This window comes from Lacerta agilis, chromosome 10 (assembly GCF_009819535.1).
Source record: "Lacerta agilis isolate rLacAgi1 chromosome 10, rLacAgi1.pri, whole genome shotgun sequence".
NCBI classification, from domain to species: domain Eukaryota; kingdom Metazoa; phylum Chordata; class Lepidosauria; order Squamata; family Lacertidae; genus Lacerta; species Lacerta agilis.
In genome coordinates this window covers 64,514,817-64,539,179 of record NC_046321.1, presented here as the reverse complement: position 1 = coordinate 64,539,179, position 24,363 = coordinate 64,514,817, and the positions used below count along the sequence as shown (strand labels likewise).

The 24,363-nt window shown below is 40.0% G+C and overlaps 1 protein-coding gene across 2 annotated transcripts in view; it reads right to left on the bottom strand.

Annotated features, from left to right (window-relative positions):
- The window catches only part of RELN (reelin), a 281,750-nt gene that overhangs the window by 147,912 nt on the left and 109,475 nt on the right, over positions 1–24,363 (bottom strand). For both annotated transcript variants that reach the window (XM_033161628.1, XM_033161629.1), the window contains exons 4-8: positions 24,061–24,131; positions 18,205–18,237; positions 16,480–16,558; positions 6,173–6,269; positions 4,954–5,005 (exon numbers count right to left, since the gene is read on the bottom strand). In XM_033161628.1, the coding sequence (XP_033017519.1) occupies positions 4,954–5,005; positions 6,173–6,269; positions 16,480–16,558; positions 18,205–18,237; positions 24,061–24,131 (332 nt within the window). The remainder of the gene's footprint in view (positions 1–4,953; positions 5,006–6,172; positions 6,270–16,479; positions 16,559–18,204; positions 18,238–24,060; positions 24,132–24,363) is intronic.

Here is a 24,363-nt window from a genome sequence, read left to right as displayed (position 1 = left end):
TGTATGTACCGTAATTTGTTACATTTCTATCCCACCTTTCCTCCAAGGATCTCAAGGTGGTATACATGGTTCTCCTCCCCATTTTTATCTTCACAGCAACTCTGTAAAGTAGACTAGGCTGAGGAATAAAAGCCATGAACCCACAAAAATGCACATAAACACATACACACAAAAATTTGCAAAAGAATTTATGTTATTGTATTGGGTAAATTTGTTTTTGTTTTCGTTTTGCATCCAGTTCATCCTTGAAGCCCATCATAGACCCCATAGGAGTCCATGGAATGCAGGTTAAGAACCCCACCACTGGAGCATGTGGTGGGGTTGTTTGAAGCTTTTATCAAGCTTCTGTAGACCACCTCTGTGGAGTCCCACCAGAGACTCTCAGGACCCTAGCATCTGCTCTGCTCTGGAGATGGCCATATGAGTCAGTAAGTGATAAGCCATTTCTGATTTAGCATCCATATATCAAACATGCTTAGACAATATATTTTATGCGTCTTTCAATTTACTGTCCAAGGCTGCAATCATATGCCCTTGAACTTGAGCACCATTGAACTCATTTATAAATGACTTGGTTGAAGAAATTGAGGAGATGCTCATCAAATTTGCAGATGACACCAAAATGGGAGGGGTAGCTAATGCTACAGAAGACAGAATCGGGCCTCAGTATGATCTTAACTGACTGGAGAACTGGGCCCAAGCTAACATAATGAATTTCAATAGGGGAAAATGTAAAGGTTCTACACTTGGGCAGGAGGAACCAGCTGCACCAAATTAAGACAAGGGACACCTGGCTTACATGTAAAAAAGATCTAGGGGTCTTAGTAGACCACAAGTTTAACATGAGTCAATTGTGTGATGCAGCAGCAAAAAAAGCTAATGCTATATTAGGCTGCGTCAACAGAGGTATATTGTCCTGATAAAGGGAAGTAATAGTACCACGCTATTCTCCCTTGGTCAGACCACACCTGGAGTACTATGTCCAGTTCTGGGTTCCACGGTTTAAAAATGATATTGACAAGCTGGAACATGTACACAGGAGGGCTCCCTAGATGATTAGGGGTGTGGAAACCAAGCCTTATGAGGAATGGTTGAGGGAGTTGGGTATGCTTAGCCTGGAAAAGAGGAGACTGAGAGGACATACGACGGTCACCTGGAAGATGGAGCAAGCTTGTTTTCTCCTGCTCTGGAGGCTAGGACCTGAACCAATAGATTCACGTTACAAGAAAGGAGATTCCAACTAAACATCAGGAAAAACTTTCTGAAAGTAAGAGCTGTTAAGATAGTGGGATGGACTCCCTTGGGAGCTGGTGGGCTTTCCTTAATTGGAGGTTTTGAAGAAGAGGTTGGAGTAGATGACTCTCGGGGACACCTTTCAACTCTACAATTCTATGTTTCTATGAATGTGAGTGCTACAATATCTGTAAGGATGTACAAATTTTGAAGGCAATAGAAAAAAGATTGTAGGATTGCAATTCTGCAGCTGAACATTCCAGTTCTTTGAATCATACAAAATGAAACACTTTTTGGTTCCCAAGCTCATGTACAGCCCCACGAAACACAGCTTATACAGAAAACACACTCTGCACACTTTGCTAACTCTCAAAAATTAAAATAGTTCTATATGTAAGTAGTTCTTCCCCTAGAACATTTCCCTCTTACCTACTGTGTACATATATACTCACTTCAGTCATTAAATCCATTATTATTGTGAGTCACCTTCTACAGATGGGCTATGAATGATCATATTTGGAGGAAGTTCAGGGACATAGCTATGGGGGGAACATTGGCTTTGTGAGTGAGATGCAGAGACTATTTTGGCTAATGAACCATGCTAATATTTCATGGCAGCTGAGCTTTAAAACTCTCGTGTGTTCCTCCTCAGCCCTAAACTGTGCAATTAATTTTTTTTTTGCTGGAAAGATCCCTAAGGTACTGCCTTTAAATATCTTAATTAGGAGTAATCCCACTGCACATTATAGTAACTCAGAGCATTTAGTCTTGCTGAAATGTAGCAGCATATGAGAAGGGAAATGTGAAATGGCTGGAGATGATTTGGCACTAGGGCAGTCAGCAAGAAAGAGCAAAATACCATTTCAGTTCTGACTTAAGAAAAACCAGCACTAATTCAGAGGAAACATGCACATCCAGCATCTTAGTGTGAATTGTTATATGGTGTAGATGTTATCTGCTGTACTCTTTAGGGATAATAATAGTTTCATGCATCAGTAAGTCAACTGGCAGGAATAATTGTTCACCAGCTCAATAAAATAGCAACAAACTATTAGCAGCTCAATATTTTGGATGCTTGTATTTAGCAGAGCCCGGGATCTATTGAACATGTGGTACTACTTGAAAATGCATTTAATGAAATTTTCTCAGGGAAATTATCCTTTCATATGCATGATCTAAGGAGCTTTGGGATTTAGCATGAAATCTGGGCCATTTTTGCTTAAATCCTTAGTCATTATCCACTCCTCTAACTCAAATTACTTGATTCATGCCTGGTGTTTTGGCAATGGAAAGGCTCTGGATGAAAGATGTGTATTAAGTTGTTGCATAGGGTGTTCAATGTGCAGTCTGTTGCTGGCACAATGTAAGATGTATTACAGCTTTGCAACAAGCAGATAGAAAGTGTTAGAGCTCAACTGCGCAACCGACAGTAGCTTGAAGTACCTGTTGTTGGACTATATGACTTTACACTGCTGCTGGCAGTTTGACTATCTTAATGCTCCCACACAGTTGTGTTTTTTTAAAACAACAACAACAACAACAACAACAACACCTTGAGCATATTAAAAGGTTCTAACTTCCTTCCCCTAGCTCTTTTCACATCTTCATCTCTTTGAACAGTGTCCTTTTCCTTGATCCTCCCTGATTTTACAGTGATCATTTCTCACTCCCACCCTGGGCAAAGTGATTATTTATTTTCTTTACCCTCAGCTACCCTGCATAGGAGAGTTTGGTACTTGTATGGGTTGGGGAGAAATTTTGTTTGCTTCACATTTTAACACAAACCAACCTAATGTTCATTTCCCGAAACAACAACACAAACTTAAAGGTAACTATCCTTCAAAATTCGTACTTCTCTGAATGTTGTGATGCAATTCTTCAACCAAAGAAATTGACATATTAGGGGGGAGTGTGCATAAAAATGAAAGGAACGTACAAATTGCCTTCTTTTAGGCCAATTTGCTTGCAAAAATGTGTGTATCAGGAGAAATATGCACTACAATGCTGACCAATTTTCATGAGGATTTTAAAAAAACAACAAACTGAACTTATTGGAAACCCAAAAAAGTAAAAGAAAGAAAATTGATACTTCCATCCATTCCTACCTGCAAGTATATACTGCAAGGTTTGTGTTTGTGTTTAGTGTTTGACTAGGACTAACAAATCCCTACTTAGCCATGAGCTCAGTGGGTAACTTTGAGTCAATCACTATCTCTCTGTTGTAATATGTAGTTATTGGCACACACATTTTACAGCCTGCATTTTGGCTTTTTTACATGATCTTTTTTATAAGGAAACCAACTTCTTTCTTTTTAAGTCATTTGGAACATTATTTTTCTTTTCTTTTTTTACTGCCAATGGATGGAAACTTGCTTCTGAAACTCTGTGAGTAAAATATACATTTGTTTGCATTGTTGAGTGTCTCTGATTTATTCTAGCCTAAGTATTTTCATATTTTTATACCGGTCTACCATAAGTATTTTCATGGGCAACATTTGTTTAAAGGTGGATGAGGGCAGACCTAAATCAAAGTTTTAATGTGCTTGGAGCAATCGCCATTATGACTTTTTAAATTAGGCACAACTGATTCCAGTGCTGTATGCTTTGGTGGAATGCATTTCTCACATTATTACTTAGCTCATATACAAGCCCACTTTCTATTATACTCTGCACTGTATGGTTGGTGCACACTGGACAGTGCAAATGTGCACTCTGGATGGAAAGCAGACTTTCCTTTCTTTTCTCAGGCACATGAGTATCACAGTGAACAAGTGGTGAGCAGAAAGCAACGTATTGTGACTGAGAGATGCCAATATCACAATTGACCCCTTAGCTGCATTACTAATTACAAGTGATATTCCAAGTGATATTAAAGTAATATTTAAAAGTCTGATAAATAAGTCAATGTAAAGCATAAATGTATTACACATTTTTGGAACCTTCTGGCATCTAGATTTAATTCAAAGTAGAGGAGAACCACCCCAGTGCCAATCTAATTGATAGTTTTCATTTCTAGCAAGTATCTCCACAGTTTAATCACAACTCTACTGAGGTATACACTGCTAGAAGAATTACTTGTTAAAATGAGAATTTAATTTAGAAATACATTTCTAGAAATCCACAGAGGAAAGTCAACATTGCTTCTTTGGTCTTATTGAGTTATCTATACACTAAAACGTTTTCCTCCAGCACACATTTAATTGAATCATGTCTTCAAAAAATTAATACTTTTCTATGCCTGTCAAAAACCACAAGTCACCACTTGCCTTCTTTGCTTAATACATCATACAAATGTGCAATAATTCTCAGCAGGGTTTAACTAGTTGCCCACACAGTTTTGATGATAGGAGGACTTCGGCTTGACCATAGCTTATTGTGACATGATAGGATTAAAATGTGTATTGCCAAAATATATATGATTGATGTAATTCTGCATTCATTAAACACCTCTGGATAAATACAAAATAATGAGCTAAAATAAAAGGTATGTTTAAAACGGTGACTGTTTAACACAAGCAAGGAAAGCAGATATTCATGCTCTCAGAGTTTCAGACATATCACCTTTACCAGCAAACATTGAACTAATTACTACATAGCAATTTACTGATAACTTTTCATGATATACATTTTTTTTTGTAAAAAGACTAAAAACTTGAGCTGTATTTTTCATTTTTAAAATGTATATATTTTTTAAACTGAAGACACTATATATGAACTTACCAATAGAAAACTGGAGTACAGAAGCTGTGGTTGTATTAAGGCAATTAGTAGTCTATGGAGAAGAGAAAAGAAGAAATGTTGCATTGAATCAGCAAACTAATCAGTTTATTGTAGTTTTCTTGGAAATACAAATGAGAATCTTTGAACCATGTAAGTTTAATGCCTTGGACTCTGTTCCAGTTGCTTTCAAGAGTGGCAAGCTCAGAAATGAAGGATATTTTATTTTCTGCTTTTCCAAGTATTGCTATCTTACCATAGGCAACTTATAAATTCTTTGCTTTTGTCATAATTATGAAACGAACATGTGATTTTTAAATTAATTTTGCACCCTTATCATCTTACCTACAAATTAAGCATTCTAAATAGTAAACAAATAACTGATTATTGTTTTTGTGAGTGGTTGAGCATGAATATGGTTTGAAGCAATGTTTTATTTTAGGCAATCCAAATAATGATGTTGTGCAACCTTTATTATTATTATTTTTTAAAGTTTTTTTAAACAGGACTCGCTGTCTCAAGTTATCCATTGCACCTATTAACATGGAATATGCATTATTTATCAAGAGTCATGTGCAATTGTGCCAGAAAGAATTTGCTGGCTAGGGGTTTTATTGAGGCTTTTTTAAAAAAAAAAAAAAAATATTTTAAATTCTGCATAGTTAATGGAGTTAGCAACTTCAAATGAGAAAGTTTCACAGTTCGTATCTCCATTTTTGAATGCCCACACAATGAAAACAGCAGCCATGTTGGTGCTCGTTTATCCTCTAATATGTACTTCCTCTTTAGAGCATTATATTCTGCCATTGTATGGCTCATTCTGCGATGCTGCCAGCACCTTAGATGATTAATTCCACTTTGCAAGTCTGTCTTGGCTTGAATGCTGAAACAAAGCAACGAACACACCAATGCTGCTTAAGACTGAAAACTTAAGGTTGCATTTCTGGGAATAAAACTTATTGAATTCAACAAGACTTACTTCTGAGTAGACATGGTTAGGATTGTGATGTAAGGCATAAAGGTATAAATCTGAAAGGGTATATTGGAATGCAATGTACATTCCATTGGGGAGAAGTAGAAGTAAACAATGGGGGCTAAGGAAAAAAGCCAGAATGCCCCCCCCAACTGTAACGTTGACGGTGACATGCAAAGAAAACTGACAGGTTCTGAATTGAAAACTTGAAATTCCACAAATCAGTCAATTTCGCAAACAGCCACTTACCAATTCTCTTGGCCCATATGGCTCACAGAAAGTGACAGCGCTGCCATGCATAATTACACCACATTGGTCTCCAACCTCACAATTACTACATTCAAACCTGCAGGAAAACAGAACACAGTCAAGTTGAAAATGCTGAAAAGCAAATTAGCGGCTTGAAAATTCTGACTTTGGGAAGGAAAGGTCTGTTTAGGAGTCCCCAAACCCAAGTTAATGAACAAATTACCATCCAAAGCAGAATTGTTATTTGGCTTGCCTATAAGACGCTCCATTTAATCTTGAAGCACTTTCCCCACCAACAAAACATCCTCATGTTAATTCAAAATTTTTAAAACAAGTGAATGGGGTACCCCCCCCAACTACAGTCATGTTTTAGTTTTCAAATATAACAAATATAATATTGCAAGCACTACTGTGTGGTATTACAGTAAGGATAATTTTGAAACAGATTTTATTTCTAAGCACAGTATATGTAAGTAGGAGAAAAACAGCTAATTGAGTCTTGGCATCATCATGGGCTGACGGCAAGAGGACTAAAGTGTCCCATTATTAACCCAGCATCACTTCTTTAGTCCAGTAACAGTTTGTGAGTAATCATTTTGGCTATTTAAATGATTTAAATAGTATTTTTTATTCAAACCAAATGACTAATTCTGCTATTTGTTTTGCACCAAAGGTGTGATGGGCAGTGTTGAACACCTATGTAAAAAAGGTAAAGGTAAAGGACCCCTGACAGTTAGGTCCATTCGCAAACGACTCTGGGATTGTGGCGCTCATCTCGCTTTACTGTACTGGCCGAGGGAGCCAACGTTTGTCCGCAGACAGTTTTTCCGGGTCATGTGGCCAGCATGACTAAGCTGCTTCTGGCGAAATCAGAGCAGCGCACGGAAACGCTGTTTACCTTCCCACTGGAGTGGTACCTATTTATCTACTTGCATTTTCACGTGCTTTTGAATTGCTAGGTTGTCAGGAACTGGGACCGAGCAACGGGGGCTCATACCGTCGCGGGGATTCAAACCGCCAACCTTCCAATCGGCAAGCCCTAGGCTAAGTGGTTTAGACCACAGCACCACCCGTGTCCTGAACACTTATGTAGCATGGACCTATTTAGAAACCCCACACAGTAACAACTGCTTTGCACTTACAGATTAGCAATGACACAGTATGCATTTGCAGCATTCTCTGTAACGCAGAAGGGAGGTACACATATTGTTACCACACCAACCCAATCTCTGAGTTGTGAGAGACTCCTGGGGTTCTGGTTTTACCAAGGGTTCCCTTTCCTTGGAGTGAGGGTAAGCAGAGATTGTGATGGCTTTAGGAGATACGCACACACACACACACGCACACACGCACACACACACACAGCGCCGTGAATGTAAGATGTAAGCATTAACACTCCCTTGCTCCCCCTTTAGTTTTCCAGGACAGCCCCAAAGCCAAGCACAGAGCAAGACCTGTCCCTGTGTCTTAAGCCTCCAGCCTCCACCTTTCAGCTCCCTACTCTCACACATCCAACTTTACATACTGTTCTCCTACATATGGCCCACCCATATGTTCTATGGCACAGAGCAACTTCTTTGGTTAAGCTAAATTGTGGCACTTAACTAGCCAGCCAAAACTATTATATTGACAAAGGAACTGGTTTGGCTGCTTTCTCTTCTACATTCTACTTTCATAGATACAGGATTGCGGGTTCTGGAAGGGGACCCAGACTGACCCCACCCCCCACCCCAAAAGCAATGTCAACAATCAGTTCACCTTGTAAAGCATCTCTGTGTGTACACGTACACATTGCAGGGAGCTGTGCTTGAGTCCCACCACCTGTTAATGCCCATCACAAACTAAATGTATAACATCTGCCTTATTATGGGACATCCCTTGGACACATGTGGTGTCATAAGGCAGGTTATGTGCTCTCATGCCCCAGCTTCTCCTCCAGTCTTCCCTTCCAGCTTCTTCCCTCATGTTTGTATTCCGTAGATTCTGATTTGTGTTTTGATAATTAAAGTCTAGTCTTGAATTGATCAATGTGATCCCAGCACAAATATACCCAGCTATGTGTACTTCTTGTTTACATAAGTAATGGGCATGCAAGCCTTTTCCATCTGTACCAAGCAGCAAAGCATTACAAATCTTGTTGGGTACTTGGCAGCCTTTCCTTTTGGCTAATGAATCTTGCCTAAGGATGAACAGAAAACACACCTTTGGCTCAACAGTAACACATGCAACAATGTACTTAGGTTTCTGCACAGACTGCTGTTATAAGGCTGCTGTCACATTGATAGACTTGAGAGTTTTTAGAAATATTTTTGGTTATTTGCAGATCGTTTCCCAAAGACCTACATGATAGGACTCCTCTTCTCCATGACGTATTTCTTCACTTTTTAGCTGGTGTATCCACCAGGGGAGTGGGTGCAATGAAAGGATTAACTTGATGACAATAATCCAAAACAGTGGCAAGTGAGGGTGTAGCTAACCGATTGGCTTTTGTTTTCTTTCTTATTTACAAGAACGTCCTGCCAACGTTTTGTTATACAGTGGTACCTCGGGTTAAGAACTTAATTTATTCTGGAGGTCCGTTCTTAACCTGAAACTGTTCTTAACCTGAGGTACCACTTTAGCTAATGGGGCCTGTCGCTGCCGCTGCGCCACGATTTCTGTTCTCATCCTGAAGCAAAGTTCTTAACCCGATGTACTATTTATGTAACCTGAAGCATCTGTAACCTGAAGCTTCTGTAACCTGAGGTACCACTGTACAGTATATATTTCTACTGAACTGAGAATTCAAACTGGTGGACATTCTTGATTTCCTAAAAAGTACCTAGCAAGAACATCTAATGCCAGACTTTTTTTTTTTAATGCAACAGTCCCTTGCTGAAATATTTGCTAGGCACCTGAAGTACTACAAAAGGCTTAATCAATTCATAAACAGGCATGATGCCATTGCAACAGATGGACTCAATAGAAGGCTAGGCTGCCAAAAGGCTGCCCATGAACATGAGATTGTAGATGTGCTGTTATTAAAATGACTGCCCGTTAAGGAAATGTGCTTTCCTTAATCCAAATGTTATGTAAAAAATGCTCCATTTAGGAAGGCAGGGGGGGGGGTTAAGCACTTGTTAAATCACAAGAAGTTAGCTCTGTATTCTATGAATTAGTTGCTGGGGTCCTTATCCTCCAAGATAACCTTTTGACAATAATTGCTGGTTGTTAGGTCAGCAAAATGGTTAGGGCTGTCTATTTCACAATCCCTATAGCCTGAGGAGTCCTAATGCAGAATACTTGATGACTGGGTTGTGTTTTTCCTTGAAAATGGTAAACTATTAATGTAGTATATTGTTTTGACTCCCTTTAAGTATAATGACTTCTGTGGGGGAAGAGGGAACTCTTCATGCATGCAATAGGGAAATCAGTGTTAGAAATTGGGATAGAAAAGCTAGGAGCCAAATGGCTACTGGGACCTGGGTTGTGGCCGTCTAAACAGAATGTCTAGTCGCCATTGGGGGGAGGGGTTGTCAAAACTTTTTATTTATTATTTTGATAAGCATTAACTAATATGCCATTCACATAAGTGACACATTGCTAATATCACATTTTTATCAGAAATTGTTAACACATGTTTAATTTGGTGCTTACAATAAAAATATTGGTACCATACTTCAGTTTTCAAAACACTCTTCTCTTTATTGTTAAACCCCTTCACATATTGTCTATCCTTAACATAGACTTTGAGGCCAGGGGCGTAGGAAGGGGGCGGGTGGCGGTCCGCCCCATTTTCCATCATGGAGGGGGGTGACAAATTATCAAGGAACAATTACTGCCCTACTAGGGTGGTTCATAAAAAACTTTTTTTTGGAAAATGTCTGCTCCAAAGGTCTTATCTTACTACATTAGGGATTATATAGCTATATATGAAATTTCATGCATATCAGTTAATATCTTGACCCTCCTCCATGAAAATACCTGTTTATTTGGCTGTTTTCCTATGTCGTGAAGGCTGAAATTTCAATTCAGCACTTACTGTTCCCAACCCTAACCCTGCAGAAAGCCATCTAATTAGACTTTAATTTAATTTAGACATGTTTTTAGGAGGTAATTTAATTATTGTTTGATTTTTTTATACCAATGTTATGTATCTGATGTTAGCCGCCCTGAGTGCGACTTCGGCCGGGGAAGGTGGGATATAAATAAAAGTTTATTATTATTCCTTTGTAAGAAAATATGAAATAACGTAAAACATTTTTTGCAGGCCAAAAAAAAAAAATCAATGACAAGAAAATTTCCACACCAGGTACCACCTGACCTTCCTATGCCTCTGTTCGAGGCTTCAAAGCACATACATTTGAGTAATCCTTGAGTGTCAACCAGGCACAAAAAATGGCACCCTGGTTTTTTGAGGCACTCGCAAATGATTAATCTTTAGGTGCAATATGTGCCTGGTGCCCTGGTAGTTTCAAACCCTAAGGGAAATGTGTTTGCAATCTCTTTCAAAGAACAGAACAGGAAAATGGGGAGGACTTTAGGAGTGTGCCCCGAGTCATTTGGCAGGGGGTTGGACTGGATGGCCCTTGTGGTCTCTTCCAACTCTATGATTCTATGATTTATATCCCAATCTCAGCACTCTGTCATTGTGAGGAATTAACAATTGGAATAGGCCTGCCCACTGAACATACCCTGCTACCCATATACAGTACTAAGGTTCACCTAGAATGCTGAAAACCTCGTATGTCAGCTTTTAAATAGATGCTCTGTGAAAGCAGCTTGGGAGAATGTGTTGCATTAAAAAAAAAAGCAGTGAGGAAGTTATTTATTTATTTATTTTCTTTCTTACAGTTATACCCCGCCTTTCTTCTGTCGCAGAATACAAGGCGGCCTAAGTGAGTTGGCTTCTTTTCTTCCCCTTCCTCTTTGTGATATCTGAACCAGGATGGTGAGATTAAGCAGGCAAAGTGAAACCGGAGCTCACTCTTACATTGCTACATTGATATCTCACCTGCCTTCAGTCATGGAATTCAAACTGATATGCACGGGGTTCTCAGGTAGCCCCCCATCCAGACACTAACCAGACCCAGCTTAGCTTCAGCAAGGTTGCTTCACCAGGCCCCTCAGATCATGCCTTCTCTGCTCTACATCTGTCTTGTCTTCCCAACTGTCAACTCCACAAAGGAAGAAAAGGACAAGAGGGGAGTTACGGACAACTACGGGTGCCACATTCAACCTGGCTGACAACCCAAACTTGACAACCCCTATCATCAAGTTTGCACTGGGGGGGAAACTTAAAAGATTTAATACTGATTCTTGCTAATCTCGTACAAGTAGCTATTTTTTTTCCTGATACTTGCTCGATGGCAGCTAGCCTGATACCCCTTTTAAGCTTGACTGCCACCATCAATTTAATTCTCTCAATCTTAACTCTTCCTTTCCCCAAAACTGAGCTTAAAATGCAAGCTAGTATACAAATGTGTGCTTAGGCTGCATTCTCTGTAAATACAGAACAGGGGATGCATGCACCAGCTACAGGTTAATCTGGATGACCTTATTAGGCCTTTCCCCTCCTTTTAATTTCTCAAACTCTATGCATATCAAGTGGCTTTGCTGCTCAGCTACTTCTCCTCTATAATCTGGTTTAGGAAATACTGTGAAGAGCTCTGGCTAGCTGGAACATCTCTTTTTATCATCTTTCATCTCCTTTAGGATTATTTTCTTTATAAAATCATGAACAGCTTTGAGCAAATCCTGATTCCAAGCCTTCATGTCGACTTTGAAATGTATTGCTTCGAAAATTAAATGGCTTACAGCTGGTCACACACACACACACACACTTAAAAAATAAAAAGTTGAAGAAGTAATGCCAGTAAAATATTAGTAGCACCATTAGGGGATCAAATGAAAAGAAAGAGAACTTCCAGCAACCAGGTTCATATCCTCTTGACACTATCTGCAGTTTTGACAGAAAATGTGTTTGTAATCAATTTTCTTAATTGCCTTTGCTGCTCACCTCAGATATTCTTCGTCTCAAATACAGAAATTGCTTCAATTATTTTTGTGTGTGTGCTTGACGTTACTAAAGAGTTATTTGCAGCTCAAGTCTATGCATGTCCACTCAGAAGTAAGACCCTTGAATTCAATGGAGCTTACTCCCAAGAATCAAATAGCGTACTGCCACCCCAATTAGGCTTTCCTTTTGAAAGTGCTTAATTTCATGGCATAAAACAAACATATCCAGTTACTAGCAGCATGACATATTTTGCGGAGGGAGGGGTGGACTTTAAAGCTTGTATCTAAGTTATACTCAGAGTATACACACTGAAATTAATGGACTAAAGTTAGCCATGACTATTAATTTTAATGAGTCTGCTCTAGGTGAGACTAGCATTGGATACAACCCTTACGACTTGGATACAAGCCCTTAAGTGACTAAGCAGATGTAAATGTGCAGATTCATAGGCACATTAAAACAAAAGTTGAAACTTAGGAAGTTGGATCACTTCAAAACAGAAAAGAAAATGAGAGATTGCTAAAATGTTCTCGACCTGATGTAGATATATGATAGGATTCGAAGCACAACAGTCCATTTCCAAAACCAAGTTCTCTGAAGCCTTGAATGCAAGCATTTTCTTTGAGGTCCAAGAACATAATATTCTGAACAAATATACAGCAACAGGAAGAACCCACTCTCCAAAAAACAAAGCTAAGCCAATCTAAATTTGAAATATAAATCCCCAAGCTTTGAGGATATGAACAAATCATGTCATACAAGATTTCAAGAAGAAAGGATTGGAAAAGCCCATTAGAGCTCAAACATATTATGCACAGGACTTCGGGCAATCCACCTGCCTGGTAAGAAACTGATTGGGCAGAGGAGGCAGTACCAAGTGCAGAAAGGAGGGTGGGGTTGGGTGCCATTAATTATTAGTAGATAAGATCAGCAGCAGAACATTGGACAGCCCCAAACGGACAACTTGCTCCCACAAGGTCTGCAGCCCAGCTGAGTCCTCCCTGGTCCACTGTGGAATGAACAAGGGTAATAAAAACCCTTGCATTCCATCACCACTTATGTACAACCAGGTATGTGGTTGTCTTTGCCAGATGGAGGGTCTGTGAGTGTGAGGGTAGTGGCTCTGGTTGAGGGATGCGGCCCCAAAAAGACTCTAGGTTGGAGTTTTTCATCTAAGGAGGCTTTGGGTGACTTAAGTCCTGGGATGGGATATATATATCTACAGACACATTAAAAAATCTATTAAAACCATACAAATAATTACAATAAAAAAAGCACGGCACCAGCCATTTCATTAAAAGCAGTCAGCTCCCAAAAGCCTGTTGGAACAGTTGCCAGAGGAAGGACAACAAGGAGTGAGTCAGTCTAACTCAGGAGTCAGCAAACATTTTCAGCAGGGGGCCAGTCCACTGTCCTTCAGACCTTGTGGGGGGGCCGGACTATATTTTGAAAAAAATATATGAACAAATTCCTATGCCCCACAAATATCCCATAGATGCATTTTAAATAAAAGCACACATTATACTCATGTAAAAACACCAGGCAGGCCCCACAAATAACCCAGACATGCATTTTAAATAAAAGGGCACATTCTACTCATGTAAAAACACCCTGATTTCCAGACCTTCCACAGGCTGGATTTAGAAGGTGATTGGGCCGGATCCGGCCCCCGGGCTTTAGTTTGCCTACCCATGGTCTGACTTCTCTAGAGAGGGAGTTCCAAAGTCTGGGGAAGTCACCAAGAAAGTATGGGGTTGTTTCAAGGGTCCTCTTTCTAAAAGTTCCTCTGTTGGTGGGTATACTACATCTTGCAAACAACACTAAGCCCCTTGAGAGCAAGCTGAATATAGCAGCAAACACAGAGTTGGCTGCAATCTGAACTTCACCAGTCAATGTACATATAGATGCCATCTTAAAATGCCTCTTTCGGCACTGATAAAGACAGAAAAGACTCCCCACAAGAGATGCTTCAGATTTTCTCGGTGTGAGTAACCTAAAGAGACCCAGAGGCTAGTTTTGCAACAACTGTTTCACTGCATTTATTACTTTAAGAGAGAGCATGCTACTCCTTGTGTGACAGAAAAACCATCCAGACGAAAGGAGTCCCTGAAGGTATTACAGGCCTGTAAGATGCCAATAAACCACCTTAGGTAGAAATAACACATCTGATACGACTGGCTGAATTTCAGGTTGAACATCAACGTGACATGACCTGTGCAACTCACAGTGTGCACTTGTGACAACTCTAAAGGAGTATTATGTAGAATTTGTGCTAAGGTGTGAGGATGTTATTCTGTGAAATTACAGATGCATGCGTTCCAGTTAAATCGATGGTAATTGTCTTCCTGGAACTGTGCAGGATTGCAGCCTTGCATTATAATCCACAAATGTTGATAGCACAAAGGCTCTCATCCAAGTGTGAGCAGCTGAAGAAAGGAGACTATGGCAGAGAAGATGCTAATGGAGCATGAGAAGGATAAGACATTGACTGTCAAACCAAGCAGTATGAGCGTGGGGATGGGGGAGAGGTAACTGAGACCATCCACTCACCCGATTCTCTTGCAGCTCTCCTAGAGCGGAAGAACTGGGAAGAGTGTTAGGGTGTATCTGCTACCAACTGCTGAACATCTCATACTTCTGTTTGTCTGTATTGCTACCTTTTATGGGAGCTGAAAAGTGGTGCTCTCCAGTGAGAGCGAGGATTCCCGAGGGAAGTTGTGCGGAGTTTATTCAAATCTCTTGGTGAAAGCTTGAGTTTGGGGGACGACAGCCTGGGTGGAAGTTGGACTGCTTTGCACAAACACACATCTATGAGTTTGCTATAGTATCGTTCTGTTTATGGGGTGTATGGTGTGCCTGGTGTGTGGGGGAATTTCATGCTTCTTCTGCAGTAGTTCATCCACCTTTGGTCTTCCACCCTGCACTCAGCACTCACCTGTGGCTCTTAGCAGCTGCCAGCATGTGACAGTGGCCACATCCTGGGAAACAGCTTCGACTGGCTGGCTAAACCAGGTGAGGGCAGCGATTGAGTCTCAAACCCTAGGTCAGACATGTTCCAGCAGATTGAGCAGATGAGACTAACATACCATCTCAGGACTATCTAATTGCTCATCTTCCAACATTGTGTATGCAATCAAATGCCAACAGTGCCCTTCAGCTCTCTATATTGGACAAACAGGCCAAACCCTACGCCAAAGGATAAATAGACATAATCTGATATCAGGAATCACAAGATAGAGAAACCAGTAGGAGAACACTTCAATCTCCCAGGACATTCTATAAAAGATCTCAAAGTAGCTGTCTTAATACAAAGGAATTTCATAAATAGACTGGAAAGAGAAGTGGCTGAATTGCAACTAATCACCAAACTTAAAACCATGGAGAAACCTGGTCTTAATAGTGACATTGGATTCTTATCTCATTATACACGACAAAGCTATCTTTAGCCATCTCACCCCTTGCCTTTCCCTGTAAGACCAATTTCAGTCGTTAAGAGTCGTCAACAGGTTTTCCACACCTATCAGCTGATCACCCATTCCCACCACCCTTCTGAGTAATACCCCTCCCCACCCCCTCTCTCTATATAAGGGTCTGGTGACTTCCGTTTCAGTGTATCTGAAGAAGTGTGCATGCACACGAAAGCTCATACCAAGAACATATTTAGTTGGTCTCTAAGGTGCTACTGGAAGGAATTTTTTATTTTATTTTGTTTTGACTATGGCAGACCAACACGGCTACCTACCTGTAACTGGGGGTCTAACAGTCTTTTGAGACAGAGGGGAACCGACAGTTCTGTTTGTCTTTTTTATTGAATCAGAATTCACTTGCATGCTGGGTGTTTCTTTTAATAGCCGAAGCGGAGTAAATTATTACCAAGGTAGTATATAGGATGAGGTGCTGGTGAACATAATAATGTTTAGACTAGTTTTTAGCTGCTGTTTCGTTAGTGTAGCTTTATAGACTATAATTGCCTATAATTGTTTTATTGTTGAATTATTAATGATAATGTATTAGTTTTATTGGCCCAGGCATTGTAACTGTGGTGTTTTGTGTCATAGCTATGATGTTCTGTTATGTTTACTGCTATTGATACTTATTTTTTTAAGCCTTTTTGAGAATCACTTGAATGGAAAGCAGCTCAGAAATACAATTAATCAAATCCATGGCCTGAGTATGCTGCCCTTTTACTTCCCACCATGAGGGCTGGGGGAAGGGGGTTGGCTGTTGTCACAATAAAAATAGGGTGGGGGGAAAAGATGATACTATATGTGGCTCTTCAAGAAAAATGTAAAAATGAAGCAAAACCTACCACATAGCAGGATTCAGTCCTTGTAGCTGATAAGAATCAAAGTCATCTCGTAATATTATGCTTTCGCTGTGCATTTCAGCTGAAAATAAAACACAGAAAAGATTTCCCAGCATAGTTTGATAATCAAATGAACAAATGAAATCTCTTTCTCGCTGGTCTTTCTGAAAATATGATTTGGTTGAAGGACACCCTAAATGTCCTGCTTTCACTTTAAATTTTTGGATCTTCTTATACAGTGGTAGGGACCACAATTTTCATGCAAAATGTCTAAGCTTCAGTCCTTGGCAGCTCTAGGTACACCTAGGAAAAACTTCTGTCTGAAACCCTGGAGAGCAATGGCCAATCATTGAAGGTATGCTGAGCTAGCATAACCAATCACATGACTTAGTCTAAGGCAGTTTCCTATGTTCCTACTTCTCCTACTTCTGTCACATTTGGAATACATATCCCACAGAATATAAATCAGGCATAGGCAAACTTGTCCTTCCAGATATTTGGGACTACAATTCCCATCATCCCTGACCACTGGTCCTGTTAGCTAGGGATGATGGGAGATGTAGTCCCAAAACATCTGGAGGGCCCAGTTTGCCTATGCCTGATATAAATAATGTCAAAGGCCTCCACTTGTTTTTTAAAAAAACAATTCAGGACCAATTAGCTCATAGTGGCTTCATTCTCATGTTCTCCACCCATCTCCCTCCTACCTTGTGAGCCAGGGTCCAACCCAGTATTTCCCAAACTTGGTTCTCCAGCAGTTTTTGGACTACAGTTCCCATCATCCCTAGCTAGCAGGGCCAGTGGTCAGGGATGATGGGAATTGTAGTTCAAAAACAGCTGGGGACCCAAGTTTGGGAAACACTGGTCCAACCGCTAATTTCCTCAAGTTTTAAACTACTGGTGAAGGAATTTATCAAATTGCTTGATACCTGTTTTATGTTTCCGATACTCATGGACTCTTCACATATATTAACATCTATAGTGGTCAAAGAAATTTATATATTATTTGAAAAGGAGAGGGGTTGTGATTGCCCCTGCTGGCACTGATGCATTGTTTATCCAACATCCTTGCCTTGGGTGTCAGTGTTCATATAGGAGTCAGACCCAATGTGTGTATCTTGCAAAAATGAAGCATGCAGATCACATATTTTAGCCCCACATGCCCAGACCCTATGTAGATGTGACATCTAATATGAGAACATCTGACATGCTCGGGGGTGGAGCCAACTGACACACACACCCCGCCAGAGACAGAATACTAATGTCTGCAAAAGGCTAATGTAATAAACAAATGAGCTCAAACATATTTATAAGAGACAGAGAGACATCTGTTAGGTTCATCTGTCAGCTATTTTACTAAGCATTTAGGGGATCCAAAATGAGCTGGAAAAGATTCAGTTATGATTTTCAGTCTAATCTGGGATTAATCTAGAAATACAGTAACATCTCCCTTGCTGCTTTCTCCGAGCTTGTTCTGTGCACCTGAGGACAAGAGATTTGAGATATTATATATTTAGGATGCAGCAATTTGAAATCTAATAAGCAAATGGCAATGGGAGGGCAGACTAGAACTAAGTATATTCATTTCTCATTCAAGTCTGATTTATATCTGAACACTTTCAAAGCTGCAGTTTCACGACTGCTTTGCATTATAGCAAAGCAAAAAAATCCAAATATAATAACATAGCATGGCAACTGGAAAAAGCAATAGGAACTCTGCCGACATACCTAAAAGGGGATACAAGGGAGCTTCTGTTGGAGCTGCAAAAAGAAAGAAGAAAACACCATTCTGTTTCAATAAGGCAGAAGATTAAAATGTTATAAATGTTATAATGCTGTATATCATATGTATCTTGCTTTTCTCACATGCTAAACAAACATCACACTGCCATCTTGTTTTCATTTTTCGCAAAGTGGTCTTCAAGTAACAAACTTTTGGTATGAGGGACAACAATATTAAAGGAAACAAAAGCCTTCAAAGAACACATTAAATATGATATAGCTCCTCAAATGGAGGAGGCTGATCACATGTGTTGCCTGGCTGTAGAGACCAATACAGGAGAGACATGTTTTGTTGCAGCTGGGGCAGATGAAGGCATCCGGTTGTGCTGCTGCAGATACACCATGGCATTTATTTTCTCTGTGCTCCTCCCAGCGGTCTTTCCTTCTCTGGTCACTGCTGTGGATATACGACGTGACTGTCTGTCTCCAGGCACTAAAAGCCACCACAAATCTCAGTCACTGTAGCTCTCCAGCAGTTTGACTTTAACCTCAAAGGCGCACTATTCCTTTGTCTCCTGAGAGAGACAGATGCCAACAACAGAATTGGGTCCTGTCCACATTTGCATAAAGCTTCATTTGTACACATTCAAAAATGGGCATTCCCATAATACTTATTAAATGTGGCCAGTTATAATTATGTCAATTGTTAATTAATAATAATATTTCTCAAGTTTTGTAATCCAATACTTTCTAATATTTTTAGGCTGATGGACAGAAATTTGGCTTTTGCACATGCATGTGTATTGTAGAATGACTGGAACATCAAATGATATTTATTTATTATTTATATTAGTCAAAACAAAATAAAAATAAAAAAAAATTCATTCCAGTAGCACCTTAGAGACCAACTAAGTTTGTTCTTAGTATGAGCTTTCGTGTGCATGCACACTTCTTAAGATACTTGTTCAGATACTTCAGATACTTCTTCAGATACACACGAAAGCTCATACTAACAACAAACTTAGTTGGTCTCTAAGGTGCTACTGGAAGGAATTTATTTTTATTTTTATTTTGTTTTGACTATGGCAGACCAACACGGCTACCTACCTGTAACTATTTATATTAGGTTAGCTTTTCTTCAAGGAGGACACACATTTTTTTCTAAGGGGTGGGGAGAGTACTGTATATGTTGTCCCTTATATCCATTTTATCTCAGAGCAGCCCTGGGAAATAGTAGTGACTAGTCCAAATTCACCTAGTGAACTTCATAGCTCAGTGGGAGTTTGAACCTGGGTCTCCAGTAGACCATAACAGCACAAATATTGCTCTCTGGTTTATCAACGAGGATTGCTAGGTTGATGGGTATTGGAACAAGGTCTATACTTATGGAATGCCCCACCCTCCAAACCACTACATGTGGCCTTGTTCCTAATGATTTCTTTCAGGCGTGTTTATTTCCATCTGCCTTTTATTAATCAATATGTCCTGATGAAGTTTTGCTGCTTATTTTAAGGGGTTGTAATGTGGATTTTAACTTGGCAGTTTGTATATTTGTTATGCTTATTTTGACATCACTTTGTACAATGCCTTGTGGGGGCAACTGCCCCAAAAACTAGTTTGTAAAAGCTTTAATAAATAACTTAGCTGTATTTGTGAACTAGCCCCAAAACTTTTATTTGAGCCACCCAGTAACTTATACCTGCCAGCATTTTGCACAGAAATGTATTGATTCCCCTGCACTGTTTTTTTGTTCTGCTGGCAATATTTTTGAAGACTTTTTTATTAGGATTCATAGGAACAAGAAAGTGGGGAAATAATTCAGCGTGCATGAGTTACTTACCTTTTGGTTTTGAAATAAATTATTTGTAAGGTTAAGCAAGTATTAAACGCCTAACAAAAGACAGTTCTTAACTTCTCACCCATAAAAAATTAACGTTAAGGGCATTTCATTTCCCAAATTTCTAGAGTGTCTGAAAAAGCTTAGGGATTCTTTGCCTCAAATACCTTTAAGCTAATTTTAAATTCTAATCCTTCATCTGAGAAATTATAGAGGAGCTGTGAAGTTACCATTAAACGAGTGATGAACATACTTTTATATCCCCTGGAATAATTTCTTTATTACAATTCATATTTTATTGCACTAGGGTGAAGTTTTGACCTTCACATATTGTAATTAAGGTCCAAAAATGTCAAACACCTGGAGCATCATATAAAATAGAGCACTTTTCAAAGTATTTTCAAGTTTAGAATCTTACCAACCCAAAATTTTTATTATGAGCTACAATTTAGCCAAAGCTGAGGCATTTTCAAACCCATTTGTTTAATTAAAAGATTTATAAGCCACTTGATTAAAAACAAAACAAAGACCAAACACGTCTCCAAGTGGCTTACAAGTAAAATCAGAGAGTTTAGTGAGAGAGATCTGGTGTTTAACACTCCTTAAAATCAACAGAGATAAAAAGTTGTTAACTTTAGTGGGATTGTGCCCTATACTTTTATTTTAGGAATATATAGAGTTGGAAGGGACCCTGAGGATCATCTAGTCCAACCCTCTGCAATGCAGAAGATCAAATCTGCAACCTTGCCCTATGTAGCCAAAGTGTGGGTGAGATCTAGAATTGCAGAATTTCCCAAAGGGACAGGCTCCTCAAGGAAGTGACGGTGAGGCACACATGAGCAAACAGGTTCTTATCACAGTACCGGTATTTGCTTGTGGGCTTCCCACAGACATCTGGTTGGCCCTGTGAGAACACAGTACTGGAACAGACAGTGCTTTCATCTGATCTAGTATGGTTCTTCTAATGTCAGCACTCGCCAAGAAGCAAGATGGCTAATTTGAAAGGCATTCCTCCTCACTAGCCTGTTCAGGCAGAGGTAGCCAGCAGAGCTCAGTTATGATCTCTTGCTGGAGAAGGTGAGGTGATGGCAGCTGGAAGAGAACAGAAAAACTGCAGCCGCCTGCTCCCCTGACATCTGTCTTCCCTTACTGGTTTCCCTCTTCTTTCTCCACACCCCGGCAATCTTTTGAAGCTCTATATCCTTCCTTTTCCTCCTGCAGTAGCCTATTGGGCTGGAGACAGATCTGCTGCACCCTCACTAAGGTAGAGTCTTCAGCTCTCGAGTCAAAAGGGAGAATTGGGGGTGACCTGTAGGAGGATCCTGTGGGCTAAGAATCAAATTTTCTTTCATGGGAATTCTCCTATGAATTCTGAAGCAAGTTTCCATTGTCAAGCATATGTGACTTGGAAGTGCGTTCTGCTGAAACCAATGGCTCTTAAAAGATCGCTTAAAGGAATACTGGAGAATGGTGCAAATGCCGTATGTAATTTAGAAACAGGTTACATTTATTGATACATGTTTTTAGTTGCATGATTTGTGTCCTTGTATTTAAAAGCAAAGACATCACCCTGCCGACAAAGGTCCGTATAGTTAAAGCTATGGTTTTCCCAGTAGTAATGTATGGAAGTGAGAGCTGGACCATAAAGAAGGCTGATCGCTGAAGAATTGATGCTTTTGAATTATGGTGCTGGAGGAGACTCTTGAGAGTCCCATGGACTGCAAGAAGATCTAACCTTTCCATTCTTAAAGAAATCTGCCCTGAGTGCTCACTAGAAGGACAGATCCTGAAGTTGAGGCTCCAATACTTTGGCCACCTCATGAGAAGGGAAGACTCCCTGGAAAACACCCTGATGTTGGGAAAGATGGAGGGCACAAGGAGAAGGGGACGACAGAGGATGAGATGGTTGGACAGTGTTCTCGAAGCTACTAACATGAGTTTGGCCAAACTGCGAGAGGCAGTGAAGGATAGGCGTGCCTGGTGTGCTCTGGTCCATGGGGTCACAAAGAGTTGGACACGACTGAACGATTGAACAACAACAACAACAACAACATACACAGTGATGTGCTTATCAGCAACCTAAAATATATCAAGAAGAGAAGGACAGAGCAGAGAATGGAATGAGAAAGTGGAGCTGGCAACTCACTCCTGGCAGTGGAATGAGGCGACAATCAGAGCAGCTGCTCTGGTGGTATGAATTCATAACTCAGGTTGCAAAGTCTCCACATGTGAGTCAACAAGTGACTTGGAATGATTGCCTGCAGGGGCGCTTTCTCTCTCTTGCCTACGAGAAGAAACGCTCACTGTGCACATTGAGTGCTTCCCATATCCCACAGAGCAGGCGGATAATTTTCTTTCATGCCTAAGAATGGGAAGCCTCTGTGCATGGGGCTCTGGAACTCACCACATGTATTTCTTTACACTCCGGGTCACTGATTACCTTTCTTCATCATCACTTCCATTTTTTCCAGCTTTTAAAAAGGCAAGAAAGCCCACCAAGGGAGGCAAAATTTGGTTTGCTCAGTGCTCAAATTTAAATCTAAATAGCACAAATCAATGCTTATTAAAGAGGAAGAGCTATAATTATTCTTAGCAATGCTTCCCTCTGTTCATGTTTCCTTTGCATACATTTTTGGAATATTTAGCAAAATATTACAGAACCCTCCCCCCGCCCAATAAGGAATATACATAGTATTAAGATCTTGGGTTCACCTGAAGTAGTTCTTTGGATCATGGTTGTGAACTAATTTGGAGTTGCTTTTAACTGGGGCTTTGAAACCCGCACACAATCCTGATTGTAAATACATGAGGGCTGCCACGCTGAGTGGCACACATCCCTTTGCGTTTGTGTTACTCTTAACAAAATAGAAGCTTCTTATTTGGATTAATAAAAAAAAATTAGACTCCATGCAATATACAAAGAGCAGGGATTTTATGAATGTGCAGAATTTGCAACCTTTTTAAGATTATATATGATTGATGGAAAATGCCAAGAAGCATGCAATGATACATCTCGGTGTCTAATTTTGAACAATGCCAAGAGAAAGGTAGAAGTCATAAAGTATTTGTGATGTTTGAAAGGTCCCTGAGGCTGCCACATACCTTTCACTTGTTCCAAATCTATAAACTAAATTTAAATGGAAAAAAAACCCAAGATTGACTCCCTGTAAACCTCTACTCAAAAGGAAGTCCCAAGGAGTTCATGGGGCTTTCTCATAGGTATAGGGTTACAGCCTAAATTGGACTTGATGCTTCGTAGTTCAATGCAGTTATTTAGAATGCATCCCAGATACCTGGGAGGCAGAACAGAACTTGTTTGAATGATATCGATGGAGTTCTAGATAGGACACTTAATCTAGTCATTTCAACTATCAATCCCTCTCCCCAGAGAACTCTGAATTGTGAGGAGCCTACTAGCAATTCTCAACACTCCCAACAAACTACAGTTCCCGAATTGTTTGGGGGAAGCCAGGACTGCTTAAAGTGGTGATACTGCCCTAAATATATAGTGCAGATGGTGCCTTAATGGAGCTTGGCATGCAGGTGTGAGAAAATCTGCATCTGTTGAAATTCTCTCTTCTACACAATTATGCAAATCACAAGTCATTTGCACCTGCTCATATTAGTGCTAGACGGACTCTTGAGCAGAGCGGGGAGGTCATGGCAGGTCTTTTCAACCAAGAAGCTCAACAACAAACAGTTTGTGTTTTGCCAAGCATTTGGGAACAAAGCCTGAAATCTGATGCTTCAGTATGGAGGAACGACACAATCACATTCTTAATGATTTTGCATCTTTTATGTCTAACAATCAGCTATGCATCTCCTCAAGTACTATTAATAATAATAATAATATTTATTATTTGTACCCCGCCCATCTGGCTGGATTTTCCCAGCCACTCTGGTCGGCTTCCAACAAAAATCAAATACATTAAAGTACCACACATTAAAAGCTTCCAGAAAATAATAATGTCTACAACTACAAATGAATATGGAAGAGTAAAATTTTAAATGAAAATAACTCTTACCTCCTTGTTCACACAACTGTTGGGCTAAGGCATCCTTGAATATAACTTGGCCCCTGTGAGTAGCTGTTGCCCTGGAAATATAAAGAGAAAAAACTTAAACCATGTAGAAAGCTCAGTTATGGTGCAAAAGAGTTAATTTAGGTTACACAAAATAAAGGTTTGCAAGGGTATGGTAAGATATACACCACTACAAGGCCACACATTTCAGACAAATACATCTCCACACATCGGCAGTCACTCGAAAGAAACGGCAATGGTACCTTGGTTCCCGAATGGCTTAGCTGTCGAACAAATTGGCTCCCA